We start from the raw sequence: 20,848 nt of genomic DNA on the forward strand, positions 1-20,848 counted from the left end.
AAAAATACCTAGTAGGTGATTCACAACATATGTATGTTTTTTTTTTTATATTCAGATACAAGTTAGTCCTTGACTGCAATCTCACCTAGTGGTAGGTGATGATGCAGTCTATGATGGAAGCGAGCTAGCCTAAAAGGGGAATGGCAGGTTTTTTTAAACCTTTCCCTTTGGTTTCTACACGGCATCGTAGCGGAACGCTAAATCGCTTGGCGGTACAGCTTTGCCGGTAGTGTGGTAACTAGCCACGGCCGAAGCCTCCCACCAGAAATTTAGAAATAATAAAATTCCAAACCCCTGCCGGGAATTGAACCCAGGACCTCCCATTAATAAGACAACAGCGCTTGCCACTGCGCCAGGGAGGTCGTCGAAAATCTGATTCCACTTTACCGGCTTTTCAATCTCCTTCTAGACGTGATTCAGTGTCAAGCATCAGCAGTAACAAGTCATACGAAGAGAGAAGGAGAGAGAACTTGGCGCGAGGACAGGCGGAGTTGGAGAGGAGAAGATCGCAGCTCGCTGACGCACAAATGAAGGAGAAGGTGAGATTTTACGATCTTCTACTGACTCTTCTTTTTGTCTCTTTCGATGTCTGATCTTCATCTTTTTTTCGCTCTATTAATGTGTCATTCTCACTCTTTCTCAGTTCCTTGTACTCTTTTTAGAGTTCCGCACCTCAAAAGGAAAAACGCAATTCTTATAGGATCACTTTGTTGTCTGTCTGTCTGTCGGTCTGTCAAGAAACCTACTTCCCGTTGGTTTAGAATAATGAAATTTGGCAGGTAGGTAGGTCTTATAGCAGACATAAGGGGAATAATCTTAAAACCGTGAATTTAGGGTTAGATCACAAAAAAAAAAAATTGTGGTCATGAACTAATAATTAGTATTTTCGTCGTATTTATTAGAAGTGAGGGACTATATCAAGTGGGGTATCATATGAAAGGGCTTTACCTGTATATTCTAAAACAGATTTCCATTTATTTTTAAGCATAATACTTTTTGATTTATCGTAAAAAATGTCGACAAAATACGACTGTAGTACGGAACCCTCGGTGCGCGAGTCTGACTCGCACTTGGCCGGTTTTTTCTCACTTTCTCAATTCTATGTTCTCATCCTTTGTTCTCCAGTCCATTACTATAATTTCTCGCTTTCATTTTACACTCAATTTCTCTCTCTCTCTCTCTCTTATTATTTAAGGTGGTTGGTTGCTTCAAGCGGCTTTCAATATTGTTTGTTTAATTTTCACGTTTTGAAGTCGATTTTACGTAATTAAATTTATCACTATTACATCCTGTTACAAATTCACCAAATGAGAGTCAAAAAGCTGTACAATGTTCCGCAAATTGCTATTGCGCTGGAACCATGTCTAAATTAACATCGAAATTACGTGATTTTGACGTCAGCCGAAATAAAAATATATGTACCATCAGCTCGAAACTTCAGTCTAGTGCTGACGTCACTAAAATGGCGGCCACGCGCATTAACAATTTGCGGGACTTATAATAAAATTATCACCATTACATCATCTTACAAATGTACCAAATGACAATCAAAAAGTTGTACAATGGTACCCCCAATTTGACTAAATGCTTGAATTTGATGTTTTTTTTTTTTTTTTTTTTTTAATTTTTTATTCAGATACAAGTTAGCCCTTGACTGCAATCTCACCTGGTGGTAAGTGATGATGCAGTCTTAGATGATAGCGGGCTAACCTGGAAGGGGTATGGCAGTTTTTATTAAACCCGTACCCCTTTGGTTTTTGTACATTGCGTGTTTTATTTACATTTACATTACATTGCATTCGATGTTTATTATTTGCAATAATCATTGTTTTATTTGCTTCAACACGCTGACATATAGGAAGAAGAGGTAAAAAATATAATCCATATCTAAATATATAAAAGGAAAAGATGACTGACTGACTGATCTATCAACGCACAGCTCAAACTACTGGACGGATCGGAAATTTTGCATGCAGATAGCTATTTTGACGTAGGCATCCGCTAAGAAAGATTTTTAGGCAATTCAACCCCTAAATGGGGCAAAATAGGGGTTTAAAAAAGTCGTAGATATAAGCTAGCAGTATTATGAATGTAAAAATTCCTTACGTACTTCCTTTCACGGCCCATTAACTTAGTATAGAGATAGCTTGCATCGTAAGGATGGATATTGTCTCATTTCTATCCCGAAAAATCAAAGAGTTCCCACAGGATTTAAGTTTTTTTTTTCAGTAATTTATTTATAGAAAAGAAGAGATTTTTATCTAATCAGTACCACTACTATAAATGTGAAAGTGTGTTTGTTTGTTGGTTTGTCCTTCAATCACGTCGCAACGGAGCAACGAATTGACGTGATTTTTTGCATGGGTATAGATAAAGACCAGTGGCCCTACCGCGGTTGTCTGACAGCTACAATGTCACGATCGCAATCATCTCTGATTGGTTAATGCTCGCTCACTATTGGCCACAATGCATTGTTGCAACAAGAATCGCACAAATTCAGCCAATCAGAACAATTGAGATTGTAATAATGATTGATGCAGGTTTTAGACAATCGCCCTACTGGAGAAAGCCATAGGCTACTTTTTATCCCGGAAAATCAAAGAGTTCCCCCGGGATTTAAAAAAAAATTAAATCCACGCAGGCATCAGCTAGTAAATTATATTATTTTAAATGTATTTAATGTCACAGGCGGAAAGAGAAAGAAAAGAAAGGGAAGAAGCGGAGAAGAAAGAGAAGATGCGCCTCGAAGCGCAGAAGAGGGAGCAAGAAGAGTTGCTTCGGAAGCAGAAAGAAGAACTGGTTAGTTTGTATGTATAGATAAAATTTCAGTACCTACTCGAGTATATGGCGGTCACCACAATTGGGTATTTGACTCTAATTTTTTTATTACTTTATTATAAACTAGGATAAAAATAATTACTTAAACTGAAAAAACTAATTAAATCGATCAAATAACAAAAAAAGTTAGAAGCATTTAAATATTTCTGATTAGACAGAGATAGCGATATAGCATTTTGACGTCACACCTTACTAATGCCATAGTAGCTTCGTGCGGTTTCATACAAATTTTCGTTTTGCGAGAAAGGGATAGAAGACCCTCCCACTCCAAAATTAAAATGCCTGTAACTTTGTAAATCTTTGTTGGATTTTAGTATTTTTATCAGCGTACGTCATTATTTTTATCCTAGTTTATAATAAAGTAATAATATTTATCAAATTCAAAAGTAGGAAAATACCCAATTGCAAGCAGATGGCGCTCCTCACTCGTACAAAGAAATCAATCAGCAATCATTGGATACGAACCCAAGCCTTGACTACTCACGTCGCTCTCACTAGATGGCAGCACGGGTACCACCCTCGGAAGTGAAACACGCAACTCTGAATCGCACTAACGGAATGTTTTGGAATCCAAACTATATACAGGGTGTAACCAGAACGCTAGCAAAAACGAAGACAGTAGATTGTACTGTTGATTAATACCACAAAAAAAAACGCGAAAAAAAATTGTGTGGGGGGTCTTTCAACGCTTCCTGGTGCGAGGTCGTCATTTGTTAATTAAACTGTCTAATTTTTTTAACAGGAGAAACGCGAGGCAGCACGAAAAGAGATGGAGAGGCAATGTCAACTAGAGTGGGAAAAGAAGAGGTGAGAACTATTAATTCTTCACCTAAGAGTTGACGATCTGAGACCTAAAAGAGTTTTATTTAAAAAAAAATCTCATCCAAAGGACTCGGGAGCTGGAGGCCCTACGTACAGAAGAACAGACCAAGGTTCTAAGCCTGAAGTCCCGCAGCCAAGCTCTATCAGCTGAGCTGAGTTCGGTGACTCCTCGCGCTGGCAACCTGGCCAAACAGATCCGTGACACCAGGACTGCCGTGGCTGCCGCCAAGTGCACTATTGACTCCATGCGGTAAGTGACTCTTGCACTATACGTGCTTACAATTAAATCTTGGTCACCGGCTCTTATACTATAAAGATTAAATGTCATCAAAATTTTGGTCACCGGCTCTTATACTATGAATGTTTAAGTGTCTCAAACGTTTTGCCACCCGGCTCTTATACTATGAACATTAAATGTCATCAAAATTTTGGTCACCGGCTCTTATACTATGAACATTAAATGTCACCAAAATTTTGGTCACGGGCTCTTACACTATACGTGCTTACATGCCATCAAAATTTTGGTCACCGGCTCTTATACTATGAATGTTTAAGTGTCATAAAAGTTTTGCCACCCGGCTCTTCTATAATATAAAAATGAATCGCTGAATGTGTTGGTCATCGCAAATCTCGAGAACAGCTGAACCGATTTCGCTAATTCTTTTTTTATAATATTCCTTGAAGTACGGGGATGGTTCTTACGGAGAGAAAAATTTAATTCAACCTCCCCCTTAATTTTCCAAACTCCACCCGAGCGAAGCCGGGGCGGATCAGCTAGTATACTATAAAAAAGTCATCAAAATTTTAGTAATGGGCTCTTACAAAATTTTGTATAGGTTGTATAGGTCGGTAGATCTATAAAATCATCAATGATGCCAATGACAATGATGATGACAATGATTTTTCGTGTCATCCATGTGTTATCAGATAGATTCATATATAAACACTTTATGCCCAAGAACATGAAAAGCAGTTTTAGTCCGCTTACAGCCAGCATGAAGAAAGAACTTTACGAGCATGAGAACTGAAAAAAATTATTAAAAGAGCTTGTTTTCGTTACAAGGTCCGACCGCGACACAAGCATGTCAGAGATGCAACAGCTTAAAGCGCGAGTCAAAGAGCTAAACGCGAAGCAAATAGCTCTGAACAAGGAGAAGGCTGAGCTGGACGCCAAGGCCAAGGCGTCGGAGGGCGCGGGCGAAGACGGGAAGCTGAGTATGATGGAAGTCACTCTCAAACAACTGCGGGACAAGGTGAGTCTTCGCGCGAGCTTGTACAAATGGCAAATCTCCTCCCTGACGCAGTGAAGAGTGCTGTGGTCTTAATAGTGGGAGGTCCCGGGTTTGATACCTGGCAGGGGTTTGGAATTTTATAATTTCTAAATTTCTGGTCTGGTCTGCGGTGCGATTGTCTGAAACCTGCATCAATCATTATTACAATCTCAATTGTTCTGATTGGCTGAATTTGTGCGATTCTTGTTGCAACAATGCATTGTAGCCAATAGTGAGCGAGCATTAACCAATCAGAGATGATTGCGATCGTGACATTGTAGCTGTCAAACAACCGCGGTAGGGCCACTGGTGGGAGGCTTCGGCGGTGGCTAGTTACCACCCTACCGGCAAGGCCGTGCCGCCAAGCGATTTAGCGTTCCGGTACGATGCCGTGTAGAAACCAAAGGGGTATGGGTTTAATGAAAACTGCCATACCCCTTCCAGGTTAGCCCGCTATCATCTTAGACTGCATCATCACTTACCACCAGGTGAGATTGCAGTCAAGGGCTAACTTTTATCTGAATAAATAAATAAAAAATCCTGCGAATTTTCTTAAATGTTAGTGTAACGTAGTTTTAAATGAATTATTGTGCTTTATTAAATACAAAACAGACATTATGGTACATTTTTTTTTTTTTTTTTTTTTATTATTGAACACAAACAGCTTTTACATTTTTACTTAGCTACTTATTTCTAGTTTGTACATATGCCTATTAAGTGTTCACTCATTTACATTATATCTATTTAAATACATGGTGTATCCTGTATTCTTACTCTCTGTAATTTTGTTAACAATGAAGTTATTTAAATAAATAAATAAAATTATGGATGAAGATAGTTCGTGAAGTTCACACTTCCCTATATTTCTGTTGTTTTTTTTTTTTAGGTGGACGCAGCCAAAGCGGTAGTGGAAAGCAAGAAGACCGACCTAGAGACCAACAAGTCGCAACTGACTGAGCTCTGCGACACAGTCAGTCAGTTGAGCGAGAAGTGCGAGACAGTGTGGAAACTGTACGAGCAGAGACGCGACGAGTATGCCAGGAACAGATCCACTGCGCCAGCAGACTCCGCCTGGCAAGCCGGTGAGTACTGAGTAGCTCCTGTATAACTATGCTCTCCTGGTACTTTTCACGTTCCTCAGCACTACAAAAAGCATTCTGCTGACGAATCTTCGACGCTTCTGATACAGACGACTCGTGATGTAGGTGTCTCCACCTCCCCAGCAGACTCCGCCTGGCAAGCCGGTGAGTACTGAGTAGCTCCTGTATAACTATGCTCTCCTGGTACTTTTCACGTTCCTCAGCACTACAAAAAGCATTCTGCTGACGAATCTTCGACGCTTCTGATACAGACGACTCGTGATGTAGGTGTCTCCACCTCCCCAGCAGACTCCGCCTGGCAAGCCGGTGAGTACTGAGTAGCTCCTGTATAACTATGCTCTCCTGGTACTTTTCACGTTCCTCAGCACTACAAAAAGCATTCTGCTGACGAATCTTCGACGCTTCTGATACAGACGACTCGTGATGTAGGTGTCTCCACCTCCCCAGCAGACTCCGCCTGGCAAGCCGGTGAGTACTGAGTAGCTCCTGTATAACTATGCTCTCCTGGTACTTTTCACGTTCCTCAGCACTACAAAAAGCATTCTGCTGACGAATCTTCGACGCTTCTGATACAGACGACTCGTGATGTAGGTGTCTCCACCTCCCCAGCAGACTCCGCCTGGCAAGCCGGTGAGTACTGAGTAGCTCCTGTATAACTATGCTCTCCTGGTACTTTTCACGTTCCTTAGCACTACAAAAAGCATTCTGCTGACGAATCTTCGACGCTTCTGATACAGACGACTCGTGATGTAGGTGTCTCCACCTCCCCAGCAGACTCCGCCTGGCAAGCCGGTGAGTACTGAGTAGCTCCTGTATGACTATGCTCTCCTGGTACTTTTCACGTTCCTTAGCACTACGGGAACTAACGGGAAGTACCCTGTAGGTTTCTTGACAGACAGACAGACAGACAACAAAGTGATCCTATAAGGGTTCCGTTTTTCCTTTTGAGGTACGGAACCCTAAAAAAGTGCTATCACTGTATGTATGTAATGTTATGTGTTGGCAATCTATCAGATGCAGACTGGGGCACAGCGGACGAGGCGTGGTCGGAGCCAGCCGCGACCGAAGCCGCGTGGGGAGACGCGCCTGCTACCAACGGTAACTAACTTTTGTTACAAACAACCTCGATAGCTCAACAGTTGGAGAGCGGACTGAATTCGGAAAGGTCGCCGGTTCAAACCCCACCCGTTGCACTATTATGACGTAGGCATCCGCTAAAGGATTTTTGAAAATTCATCCCCTAAGGGGGTAAAATATGATTTGAAATTTGTGTAGTTCGCGCGGACGAAGTCGCGGGGATAATCTAGTGTGTTTTATTGCTATTCGATTTAATACAGTTCTTGCAATTCACGAAGGCGAGTGGACTTTACTTGTGGTTACGTCGTATACACGGGCATTGTGCATGTCCGACCAATCAGTCGCGAGCACCTTAACACAAGCATGAGCCACTCGCCTTCGTGAATTGCAAGAACTGTACCTATAGTACGCGACAAGTCGAGATGGCAATCGGGGTGGGGACGCCCCGCACAGCCCGCTAACTCGGTGCAGGCAAGTGCAAGTCACGTGCGGGGCGGCCCCCCGCCTCATACCCCGATTGTCATGTCGACCTGTCGCATTTATTTATTTTATTTTATTGTAGATACTTTTAGTTTAGTTTAGTTTAATATTCTTTATTGTACACCAAAAAGAAAAGACACAAAAAGAAACATGTAAAAGAAGAAACATACAATCAGCGGCCTTATCGCTGTGAAGCGATCTCTACCAGGCAACTAGGTTGAAGAGGATTTAAGGGCTAGTGAAAACTGGGTTTAAGGTGTACGTAAGTTGTTAGGGAACATAAAGATAATAATTATAATATAAGTAATATGTATATTAATAGGCACAGAAATGCCTTAATAATTATATATAGATAAAGTATACACAGGTACATATATAATACATAATATATATACATATATTAATATATAATATAGTGATAGATGAATAATAAATATACAACAATAATATTATGAGTAATACTTGATATGCTTACAGCTAATGCGAAAGCGCATTCCAAGTTAAAACTTATGACTAATGACTTTATTATTATTATTTCCTCTCATTTATTTATTTATCTCATTTTTATCATATTTTTAAAAAAAACAACAAACAATAAAATAACAGAAGCAACAAAAAAAAAATTAAAGTAAAGTAACAGAAAATCAAATAACAAGAACAACAAAAAATTAAATAAAATAAAATAAACAACAGAATATAAAGTAACAGAAACAACAAACGATAGAATAACAGAAACAACAGAAATTAAAATAACAAGAACAACAAAAATGAAAGTAACTGGAACAACAACAAAAAAAAAAAAAACAATAATTAAAAATATGATAAAATGGATCCCACTAGCAGCGGGCTAGGATCCAAGCTGGGCTCCAGAGTGAGGAACCTCCTCACAATGCGTGAGGAGGTTATTATTATTTATTATTATACCATAATGTGCACTGTCCTTACAGGGGAGTCCTAATGCGACAGTGTACTTACTAACTTATACCTATTAACAATAATTATACTTAAAATTTAAAAAAAAAATATTTACAACGACCATTATTAATCTACTACTTAACCAAATTACCAACTTAAAAACGTATTACGCTTATGGCTACGCATTTTTGAGATACGGTGTTATTCTCTGGGGAAACTGCACAAATGCCCATGATCTGTTTATACTACAAAAAAAGTGCATACGCATACTAGTCAATATAAAAATTACAGACTCATGTCTACCTCATTTCAAAAAATTAAAAATTCTTACCCTACCTTCCGTATATATCCTCGAAATATGCAAATTTGTAAAAAGAAATATACACTTATACACAAAAAAAGTAATCAAATCCCGTCGATTTCCCGAAGGACATTCAAATAAATTAAACCTTCCGCAATCAAAATTAGTACTGCATACCTCGAGTCCCTACGTAATGTCTATAAAGATATATAATAATTTACCAGACAAAATTCGTAACATAAACAATAGGTTTAAAGACTTTATTTTCTCAAAAAAGAACAAAAGTTCACTTAAATGAGAACAATTTTAAACATAAATATAGAAGAAAACATTATTTAAGATACGGTGAATTTATACAATAATAAAACTTATACCTATATATTTTAAAACTATAATGTGGCTAATTCCATTGTACACAATCTCTAAACTAAACTAAAATGGCACGTCTAAATCTATTGCTATCCCTTTCATAATGTTGCTTGCGGAAAAGGATAGCATTAGATTTAGACCTGTTAATTTAGTTTAGTTTAGAGATTGTGTACTAGAGAATCGGCCCCAGTGTTTGACAATGAGGCCGATTCTCTTGTACACAATCTCTAAACTAAACTAAAATGGCACGTCTAAATCTATTGCTATCCCTTTCAAAATGTTGCTTGCGGAAAAGGATAGCACTAGATTTAGACCTGTTAATTTAGTTTAGTTTAGAGATAGTTTACAACGGAATAAGCCACATTATTTTTTTAATTTTTCTTTAAATTTTAGAAAAGATTTTTCGTTAAAAATGTCTTTCGGCAAGTCATTATATAGTAGCACTCCCTCAAACTGTATAGTTTTCACCCCACAATTAGTCCTAGCTTTAGTTAATTGTAGTTTATGTTTGTTTCGTGTACCATGTTTATGAGATTTTGTCTTAAAAGTGATTTGACTCTAATGGAAATAAATTCAACAAAATATTAAAAAACTTTTTATTTGAAAAGGTCTACTATGCCGTAAATGATTTTCTAAACGACGAACATCAAAATAAATAATAATATGATGTAGTTTATGGAAATGCAATAAATGAAAATTGAAATTGAAATTGAAATTGATTGATATTTATATTGAACACGTCTAGGCTCTGGTGCTGAGCAATCAACTCACTTAGCATGGAATTTTTTGTTTGTGTTGTTTCGGATTGACTTATATGCTGCGTAGGCCCTACTGGCCGCTACAGCGTCACCGGGGGGTTGGCGAGCGCGAAGCTCCGCCTGGGGGGTTAGCATGGAAAGTGCACATACTATATTTATATTGTTTCAGCCACTGAAGCGGTGGCCGCCACCCCCGCGGCGGCCATCACCACCACCCCGAGATGGCGTTGTGTGTACGAGTTCACCGCAAGAACCGTCGATGAGCTGAGTCTCCAACCTGGTGACTTGGTAAGTTATACTAGTGGGCGCCCCGAAATAAGACCTCGCAGTATCCCACAATGCCCGATAGATTTATAATATTAACAGCGCCATCTATTAACATTATTGTGAAGTTAGTTTAAAAATACTGATACCCATTAAAAACCGGCCAAGTGCGAGTCAGGCTCGCGCAATGAGGGTTCCGTACTACAGTCGTATTTTTTCAACATTTTGCACGATAATTAAAAAACTATGATGCATAAAAATTAATAAAAATCTGTTTTAGAATGTACAGGTGAAGACCTTTCATATGATACCCCACTTGATATAGTTATCTTACTTCGAATATTGAAAATACTAATTATTAGTTCATGAACACAATTTAATTTTTTTGTGTGATCCCTAAATTCACGGTTTTCAGATTTTTCCCCTAAAGCCAGCTGTAAGACCCACCTAGCTGCCAAATTTCATGATTCTAGGTCAACGGGAAGTACTTACCCTGTAGGTTTCTTGACAGACAGACAACAAAGTGATCCTATAAGGGTTCCGTTTTTCCTTTTAAGGTACGGAACCCTAAAAACATCCACCGATCTCCGGCTTGTACGGGAGCGGTGTGCGGGCTCGACCGTACCAAAGGGGAGATCTCCCACCGAGCGGTTGGTTGTGCTCGGTAGCGCCAGCTGGGCCGACGGTTATGTCTTGAAACTTCTATATATAGTCCAGATTGCAGAAAACTCTGTTATTGCGAGTACTGTCGGCGGTACATTTGTTCGGGACTATGTCATCGATTGAACAGCGCCATCTAGTTTCTATTGTGGCAACCGCCACACACTACTAAACACGGCTCTCCTCTCAGAATGAGTCACAGTCCGAGTGGAGATTGGCAGACTTGGCACTTTCGAGAGCATTATAGAGAAGCACAGACCACCACCTATAGACACCTAACAGCCGGACACCCCCAATCGCCAAGCTTAGGCAGTGGCTTAGCATAAAAGTCGGCCCACGCCCGTTCCCTACCCTCATTCCGCACATTGTCTTGATTACATGACTTTTGAGTCCACCAATCACAACAAGGCATTCTCCCCTGTCCCCCGCCAACATTTTACGATTTCGTGTCCATGCAAAACATTGATAAAGTCCTGCAAATTGCTATTGCGCTGGAACCATGTCTCATTAACATCGAACATTTTGACGTCAGCCGAAATAAAATATACCATCAGCTCCAAACTTCAGTCAAGACGTCACTAAAAGTTTTTTTAGTTCTATGTTCTTTTATTACAGTATAGGTATTATTTAATAGTGAGTCCGTTACTAACTTCGTACACGTCCATTACTAATAACTGCATTTGTACACACTTTTTTTTTTTTGGAGAGTGACTAGTTTTATTCATGACTTGTATTACTTTATCAATTACTGTCATAATCTGTTTTGTGTGTCCAATAAATAAAAATAAAAATAAAAAAATAAAATAAAATGGCGGCCACGCGCATTAGCAATTTGGGGGACTTATATATGCTTACTTATATAGGAATTTGGAGTATTTTGTCAAAAAATCCGATGTAAACCAAAATAGTATAACAAGGAATCAAGATAGGCTAATAATGCCACAATATAATCTTAGGCAAACTCAAAAATCGCCTTACGCAATGAGCATTAAAATTTATAATAAATTAGATACAAACTTAAAAAAGCTACCGACGACACATTTTAAAAGGAAGCTCTTTCAATGGTTGTGCGATGAATCGTTCTACTCTGTCTCAGATTACCTCAATTATATACCATGGAAGTCATAGTGCTAATTTAAGATGTATAATTAATTAGTTGTAATTTTATAAAATAAGTTTGAATAATATACCCTACATCGTTTGTCATTGTACAAATTACCTTTAGGTGTAGATATATTATTATTAATATTTGCATGCTGAAGTATCAGTAAATATGCGGGGACTATTTAGATTATAAGTAATATATTAAGACCTTTGTAAACTACCCATATTTAGCAAATAAAATTATTTCAATTTCAATTTCAATTTTTACTCTTGAGATTGAATTCTCTGTGGTACACAGGTAAGCGAGGCGAGCGCGCCTCGAGGCGACGCCGAGCCGGGCTGGAAATGGGGCACTGCTAGAGGTATGACGATTCAAACAAAAATATTTGTTTTTAGCGCACAGTCGCGAGCCTACTGTTTAAATATGTAGCGTGCACTAAAATTTAGAGTCTTTAAATGTAAAGTTCATGTTCTGTCCCTTAAAAGAAAAGGATGCTTTTTATCTAGTGCTTTGGTCTAAAAGTGTGTAAATTGTTCACTTTTCGTTTTGTCTAAATAAATAAATAAAAAATAAAAATTCAGGTACTCTAAATTTAGTTTAGAGAAATTGGCACCGATTCTAAGCACAACCTAATTTTAGAGTATTCGCACCCTCTTCTTACTATTGTAATATGAAAAGGACAGAAGCAGTTTGACATTTCTAAATTTAATTTTTAGATGGTAAAACCCGTGATTATAGCATGCACTCGCGAACCTACTGTTTAAATTTATATTGTGCACTAAAATTTAGAGTCTTTAAATGTGAAAGTCCTGTTCCGTTCCTTTTTTAGCATTAGTAAAAAGAAAAGGATGCAGATACTCCAAATTTAGTTTAGAGAGAGACTAGAGAATTGGGGCCATTACCCTATTAAAAACAAAAATTCTAAACATAACATTTTAACACGCTGATCCATTGTAAGGTCAATCGGGCTGGTTCCCCGAGTCGTACGTGGAGGACATCAACGCGATACAAGCTTACGCCGAGGTCATCGAACCTTTGGAGACCAAGACGCAACTTGAAGGTAAGTGCTCATTTACCCGACAGCCAGGAAAAAGAGAGTAAGTGACGTTAAAGGTTTGATCCTGCTGCGCGATTGGGGTAGAATGACAATGTCACGATCGCAATCACCTCTGATTGGTTGACGCTCGCTCACTATTGGCTACAATGCATTGTTGCAACAAGAATCGCACAAGTTCAGCCAATCACAACAATTGAGATTGTAATAATGATTGATGCAGGTTTTGTGAAATCGCCCTAGTGAATCGACGATATGTCAAATATTAGGCTACCGGTGACGTGAAATTAAAGAGAAATAGGCTATTCATAGGCTACCAAGCGCCAGATGTTGGAACATTTGACGCCTGCCAGTGACGTAGAAGCCTTGACGTTTTGTTGCAAGTTCTCTAATGGCATGCAATTAAAAAGAGCAACCGCCGAGTTTCTTGCTGGTTCTTCTCGGTGGGAACGGCGTTCCGAACCAGTGGTAAATTAAAACTACCTGACTATTCATAAACACTTGTAAAAAGTTTACATGAATAAAAAAACATTCTATTCTATTCATGTAAAAATTGATCAATTTTATCCCTAAAACTTTGATCTTCTGCGCAGGTATAGCTGAGGTTCCAGAAGCGGAAATAACTAATGACTTGGGCGGCGCCATGCCTGCTGTTGGCAAGTACTCCTCTATAAAGTACATAAATATTCTATACTGACGCCATTTACATATACATAACAGCTGTGATAGCCAAGTAGTTAGGACGTCCGCCTTCTAATCGGAGGTCGGGGGTTCGATCCCGGGCACGCACCTCTAACTTTTCGGAGTTATGTGCGTTTTAAGTAATTAAATGTCACTTGCTTTAACGGTGAAGGAAAACATCGTGAGGAAATCTGCATGCCTGAGAGTTCTCCACAATGTTCTCAAAGGTGTGTGAAGTCTACCAATCCGCACATGGCCAGCGTGGTAGACTATGGCGAAAACCTTCTCACTCTGAGAGGAGACCCGTGCTCTGTAGTGAGCCGGCGATGGGTTGATCATGATGATGATGATGATGACGCCATTTTAGTGACGTCAGCACTAGACTGAAGTTTCGAGCTCTTGTCCACAGAGGGCGGTGACTTCTACATAGCGGCGTACCCCTACGTGTCCTCGGAACCGGGTGACCTGACCTTTGAGGCTGGTGAGAGGATTGAGGTCATGAGACGCGATGGCGACTGGTGGACTGGTAGGATTGGCATACGGTACGTGGTAAATCTCATTTTTTATCCTTCGCAATCATAGATGGCGTCATATGCCTCAATTATAATTATTATGCACTAGCTGATCCCCGCGGCTTCGCCCGCGTAGATTTAGGTTTTTAAAGATCCCGTATAGCCTATGTCACTCAGGAATAATGTAGCTTTCTACTGGTGAAAGAATTTTTAAAATCGGTTCAGTAGTTCTAAAGATTACCCCCTACAAACAAACTTAACGACATTACCTCTTTATATAATACAACAACGGGCCGTGCAGCAGAAATCGTAATATTTTAATTTCGCCATAACTTCAAAACCAAACGTCCAATTTTAATCATTCAAAGACCAAATATTATCTCCATAAACTGTTCTTAGTGATGAAATCATTTATTTTGATAAGGATTAATAGCATGAGTAAAATAAACGCGTTTAAATGTAGTCCAAAAAAAATTCAAGATTTTTAAATAAAAAAATGGTTGCTGTGCCTCACTCGACATAGATGGGTATAGTGTGTCGCGGACTTTTTTGTAGATATTTATAAGATCTACAATTAATTAGAACATTTTATGGTTCTATCTTTTATAGTTTAGGCAGCGTACGCAAAATAAGTAACTTTTCTGGTTGATTTTTTACACCTTGTGTCCGAAAAACCCAAATATCTTACGGAACCCTATTTTTTTCCAAAATAAAATATAGCCTATGTTACTCGTGGATAATGTAGCTTTCGAATGGTGAAAGAATTTTTAAAATCGGTCCAGTAGTTTTTGAGCCTATTCAGTACAAACAAACAAACAAACAAACAAAGTTTTCCTCTTTATAATATTAGTGTAGATAACAGAGATAGCACCGTTGCTATGCTTGCATTTTTTATTCGCGTGAATGGGACATAAATAGGGTATATGTGCATTTCCTTCTTCCCTGTACGCAACCCCATATATATCCGTTCCTTCCTACATCCTAACTTATATGCAAGAAGTACCAATCAGTGCAAAATTACCGCCGTGAAGACATGACCGCGTTGTGATACGGTATGCGCAGTGCCAACGTGTTTGTGCAAAATAAAATAACCTTAATTCGATTATCGTGCGTATAAAATAAGCCAAAAATAATCAAACCCAAGACCTGGCCAGGCAGAAGACGCAAAATAAGGACAAGTGTTTGGTGACGTCGGCAAACTGTGAGTCTATATTCTATGTTCACCTAGACCTCCCATTTCCTAGCTATCCTATCCCTAGTTTGGAGTGCTACTTATTTTCGGGGAAAATTAATTAAAACGCAAAAAATCTACAGTCCACTTTTTAAAGATACATAAATATCGAAATAAGTCACTCCGCTACCAATATGGTGGATTTCGCCAGTTGCCCCATAATTTAATTTTGGAATTCACCAGTACGTATACCGCACCTTACTTTTATGTGACCTCGGAGCATGGCGACCTGACCTTTGCGGCGAGAGGTCGGGATTTTTAAAAAACCTAAATCCACGCGGACGGAGTTGCGGGCATTCTCTAGTAAAAAATAAAAACTAATAAAAGTACTGTAACTGATTTTAACAAATAACAAATTATGTGAAATCGGTTTTTTTTTCAGCACGGGTATATTCCCTTCCAACTACGTAACTAAAGACACCACCACAACAAGCGGCGACGTCATGTCTAGCATTCCCGAAGCGCGCGAACCGCAAGACGCTGCGTTTCCGCAACCGCAACCGCAGCAACCTGCGTTTACGCAACCGCAACCGCAGGAAACTGCGTTTGCTCAACCGCAACCGCAGGAAAGTGCGTACACGCAGCCCGAACCACAACTAGAACCTGTGCAGGTAAGAAGCTTCAACCATTATCAGTAACTTTCAACATGACTTCAAAATTACTACAAATTTTTTTAAAGCATGAGTAAATATTAATTAAAATTTAGTAAATTTACAATATAAGGTACAATTTTAAATATTTTACAAATAACCTACAAATCTTCTTTCATTGGTACTTGATTGGGGACTGCTTGTAAACTTTAGTTTTTAGGGTTCCGTACCTCAAAAGGATAAACGGAATCCTTATAGGATCACTTTGTTGTCTGTCTGTCTGTCTGTCAAGAAACCTACAGGGTACTTCTCGTTGACCTAGAATCATGAAATTTGGCAGGTAGGTAGATCTTATAGCTGACATTTGGGGAAAAATCTGAAAACCGTGAATTTGTGGTTACATCACAAGAAAAAAAATTAAAATGTGTTCATGACCAAATATTGCTATTTTCAACTTTCAAAGTAAGATTGCTATATCAAGTGGGGTATCATATGAAAGGGCTTTACTTGTACATTCTAAAACAGATTTTTATTGATTTTTAGGCATAATAGTTTTTGATTTATCGCGCAAAATGTCGATAAAATACGATTGTAGTACGGAACCCTCAGTGCGCGAGTCTGACTCGCACTTGGCCGGTTTTTTGACTACTGTTGAGTGTTGAGACGAGTTTTTAGAGAAGTTTACAAGTAGTTGACGTCATCAACCACTCGGCCAATCACAGTCGTTCACGATCACGCGACTAAAGTAGACAAAACATCATTTTCTCTTTTGATTTTCTCTTAAAATATCTTGTATTTTTATTAACTGACTAAATATAGTTGGGTTCTATAATCCATATTCAATATGGATATCGATAGATCCTATGTTTTACATGCTGTCAAATACCCTATAGGCCTATAGTATAAAAAAAAAAAGTGAAGACAGATTGGTACGCGCGTGTGTGTTTGTGTATGTGTGACACATACATATAGCAACACACTACATAGATATTGGCGCAGGGCTTATACGCACCTTTAGACACCTATGAGCGTGCTTCTATAGTTCGCGACAGGTCCACATGGCAATCGGGGTGGGGACGCCCCGCACAGCTGCAAAGCCCCTGCGCTAACCCGGTGCGGGATAGAATAGAATAGAATAGAATGTTTTTTTTATTCATGTAAACTTTTTAAAAGTGCTTATGAATAGTCAGGTAGTTTTAATTTACCACTGGTTCGGAATGCCGTTCCTACCGAGAAGAACCAGCAAGAAACTCGGCGGTTGCTCTTTTTAATTTTTCAATTTACAATGTTATTATACCGTACTATACAAGCCATTGCAGCCCCGTGCATTGCTGGAGCGAGTCAAATCCAAGCTTTTTTATCGTTTACATAGTCTGCGACTGTATAATATGCTTTTTTTAGGAGCATACTTTTAACACATTTTTAAACTTGTGTAAAGGCAAGGCTAAAATTGGTTGTGGAATTTTATTATAAAATATTACACTCATTCCCACAAATGACTTTCGCACCTTCCAGAGGCGGAGCGCAGGAGTAGCTAGCTTATTTCTGTTTCTAGTTTGCCTATCATGGAGATCACTGATTTTTTTGTAACTGTGAATGTTTTGTCGTACAAAAATTATATTATTGTAAATATATTGGGAAGCTACTGTAAGAATACCTATATAGTGCGGGTGTGGGGTTTCCCCCTGCCTCATACCCCGATTGACATCTCGACCTGTCGCGTATAGTTAGTTTAAGAGCTAGTTTAGTGCTAGGTATCTCATAAAACATTTGAGGGTTATTTGTAAAATACAGTCGTTTAACTTACTGAATAATTGGCACAACTATGACTCATGTAATCATGTATCACAAGATGCAACAAGACACACCGAGTGCGCCACCGGAGCACCCCTGTGTCTCGCCGCCCTACCACGCAGAGCTTGTGCAGGTAAGCCACACATTTACACAGAAAAATTATGTAATCACACTCATTTACACAGCTAAATTCTGTAAATACACTCATTTACACAAGTACATTCTGAAATTATTCTCATTTACACAGGTAAATTCTATAATTATACTGATTTATACAAGTAAATCCATAATTATACAGGTAAATTCTACAACTAAGTATGTACTCATTTAACTTACCTGTAAATAATTGGCACTATGACTCATGTAACTCGACTTACCTATCACAAGATGCAACAAGACACACCGAGTGCGCCACCGGAGCACCCCTGCGTCTCGCCGCCCTATCATGCAGAGGTTGTGCAGGTAAGTCACTCATTTACACAGGTACATTCTGTAAATATACTCATTTACACAGGTACATTCTGTTATTATTCTCATTTACAGAGGTAAATTCCATAATTATACTAATTTACACAGGTAAATTATGCAACAAGTATGTACTCATTTAACTTCCCTGTGAATAATTGGCACTATGACTCATGTTATTCGACTTACCTATCACAAGATGCAACAAGACACACCGAGTGTAGCGCCGGAGCACCCCTGCGTCTCGCCGCCCTATCATGCAGAGGTTGTGCAGGTAAGTCACTCATTTACACAGTTAAATTATGTAATCACACTAATTTACACAGGTAAATTCCAAAATTATACTCATTTACACAGGTAAATTCTACAACTAAGTATATACTCATTTAATTTACCTGTGAATAATTGGCACTATGACTCATGTGACTCGACTTACCTATCACAAGATGCAACAAGACACACCGAGTGTAGCGCCGGAGCACCCCTGCGTCTCGCCGCCCTATCATGCAGAGGTTGTGCAGGTAAGTCACTCATTTACACAGTTAAATTATGTAATCACACTAATTTACACAGGTAAATTCCAAAATTATACTCATTTACACAGGTAAATTCTACAACTAAGTATATACTCATTTAATTTACCTGTGAATAATTGGCACTATGACTCATGTGACTCGACTTACCTATCACAAGATGCAACAAGACACACCGAGTGTAGCGCCGGAGCACCCCTGCGTCTCGCCGCCCTATCATGCAGAGGTTGTGCAGGTAAGTCACTCATTTACACAGTTAAATTATGTAATCACACTAATTTACACAGGTAAATTCCAAAATTATACTCATTTACACAGGTAAATTCTACAACTAAGTATATACTCATTTAATTTACCTGTGAATAATTGGCACTATGACTCATGTGACTCGACTTACCTATCACAAGATGCAACAAGACACACCGAGTGCGCCACTGGAGCACCCCTGCGTCTCGCCGCCCTACCACGCAGAGCTTGTGCAGGTAAGTCACTCATTTACACAGCTAAATTATGTAATCACACTCATTTACACAGGTAAATTCTAAAATTACACTCATTTACACAAGTGAATTCTACAACTAATCATGTACTCACTTGACTTACCTGAGAATAATTGGCTCTATGACTCATGCAACTTGACTTACCTATCACAAGATGCAACAAGACACACCGCGTGTAGCGCCGGAGTACTCCTGCGTCTCGCCGCCCTACCACGCAGAGCTTGTGCAGGTAAGTCACTCATTTACACAGAAAAATTATGTAATCACACCCATTTCCACAGGTAAATTTTGTAAATATACTCATTTACACAGGTACATTCTGTTATTATTCTCATTTACACAGGTAAATTCTACAATCATACTCATTTACACTGGTAAAATCTGTAATTATACTCATTTACACAAGTAAAATCCATAATTACTCATTTACACAGAAAAATCTATAATTGTGAATAAATAAACATCTTCAAGCAACAACACAAAGTCGCGAGCAAATAATAAATAGTTTTCTCTATAAAGTTCGGCAATCTTAGGCCACATCATCACTATCCATCAGGTGTAGTTGTGGTCAAGCGTTTGTCTATAATGAATTTAAAAAAAGTTCGTATCTCTTACAGGAACAAAAGTCATCCACGCCCATATCATCAGAAGTTGCCGCTATAACGGAGTCAGCCAGCGCTCCTGGAGGGCCTCGACCGGCCTCCTCTGCCCGTAGAGACTCTGGGAGGGACTCCGCCACGTCTTCTCGACGCAAGCACGAGGTGGCGCAGGCGTTGGCTAACTATACTGCTACTAGGTAAGCTAAACTTTGCGCTCACTGCGCTTGTGCTTTTGTCTGTCAGATTTGTGTTGTCAGAGGCGTGAAAATCGACATTTAGGTTTATTAGCTTTAAACAATAAAAAATATTTAATAAAAATCAGTATAAGTCTTTTTGGAAATTGGAAAACCCCCCTTAAGGGCGGTTAAATGGGAGGAAAAGTTTGTATAGTAAAGTCTTAATTATTGTTAATTGAACTTGAAAATGTAGGTTCTTTCTAGGGAGTACGTATCAGATTAAGAAAGGATCTAACGAAATTTCCACCCGTAAGGGGGGGGGGGGGTGGGGGTGTCGAAGGAATTTGCGAGCAACTGCTAGTACTATATAAAACACAAGAAATGTTTTTATCTATGTCTGTAATAGATTTGAAACCGATGTGCCCCAAACTGGTTTCATTAGAAATGCAATAATGCGAAGATGTTATTTTCAGCGCCGAGCAATTGTCACTAGTGAAAGGGCAACTGCTGATCGTTAGGAAGAAAGCAGACAGCGGCTGGTGGGAGGGCGAGCTGCAGGCTAAGGGCCGGAACAGACAGAGCGGCTGGTTCCCCGCCAGCTATGTTAAGGTGAAAAAAACCGGCTAAGTGCGAGTCAGGCTCGCGGAACGAGGGTTCCGTACCTACTACAGTCGTATTTTTCGACATTTTGCACGATAATTCAAAAACTATGATGCATAAAAATAAATAAAAATCTGTTTTAGAATGCACAGG

The 20,848-nt window shown here is 39.1% G+C and overlaps 2 protein-coding genes across 6 annotated transcripts in view; one reads left to right on the forward strand and one right to left on the reverse strand.

Annotated features, from left to right (window-relative positions):
* Positions 1–20,848, reverse strand: part of LOC138404429 (uncharacterized) — a 223,631-nt gene that overhangs the window by 162,950 nt on the left and 39,833 nt on the right. The gene's annotated exons all lie outside the window — the stretch shown is intronic.
* Dap160 (dynamin associated protein 160) overlaps positions 1–20,848 on the forward strand; it is a 34,029-nt gene that overhangs the window by 11,348 nt on the left and 1,833 nt on the right. For 2 of the 5 annotated variants that reach the window (XM_069508164.1, XM_069508168.1), the window contains 18 exons: positions 410–539; positions 2,689–2,799; positions 3,581–3,645; positions 3,728–3,910; positions 4,724–4,913; positions 5,818–6,013; positions 7,046–7,129; positions 10,101–10,219; positions 12,258–12,321; positions 12,919–13,020; positions 13,608–13,670; positions 14,105–14,237; positions 15,821–16,049; positions 17,881–17,955; positions 18,210–18,284; positions 19,475–19,549; positions 19,938–20,116; positions 20,569–20,704. In XM_069508164.1, coding sequence (XP_069364265.1) covers positions 410–539; positions 2,689–2,799; positions 3,581–3,645; positions 3,728–3,910; positions 4,724–4,913; positions 5,818–6,013; positions 7,046–7,129; positions 10,101–10,219; positions 12,258–12,321; positions 12,919–13,020; positions 13,608–13,670; positions 14,105–14,237; positions 15,821–16,049; positions 17,881–17,955; positions 18,210–18,284; positions 19,475–19,549; positions 19,938–20,116; positions 20,569–20,704 — 2,209 coding nt within the window. Of the gene's footprint in view, positions 1–409; positions 540–2,688; positions 2,800–3,580; positions 3,646–3,727; positions 3,911–4,723; positions 4,914–5,817; positions 6,014–7,045; positions 7,130–10,100; positions 10,220–12,257; positions 12,322–12,918; positions 13,021–13,607; positions 13,671–14,104; positions 14,238–15,820; positions 16,050–17,880; positions 17,956–18,209; positions 18,285–18,980; positions 19,056–19,474; positions 19,550–19,937; positions 20,117–20,568; positions 20,705–20,848 lie in introns of all 5 variants that reach the window. The other 3 variants (XM_069508165.1, XM_069508166.1, XM_069508167.1) reach the window with 3 other exon arrangements.

This window comes from Maniola hyperantus, chromosome 28 (assembly GCF_902806685.2).
Source record: "Maniola hyperantus chromosome 28, iAphHyp1.2, whole genome shotgun sequence".
Lineage (NCBI taxonomy): Eukaryota > Metazoa > Arthropoda > Insecta > Lepidoptera > Nymphalidae > Maniola > Maniola hyperantus.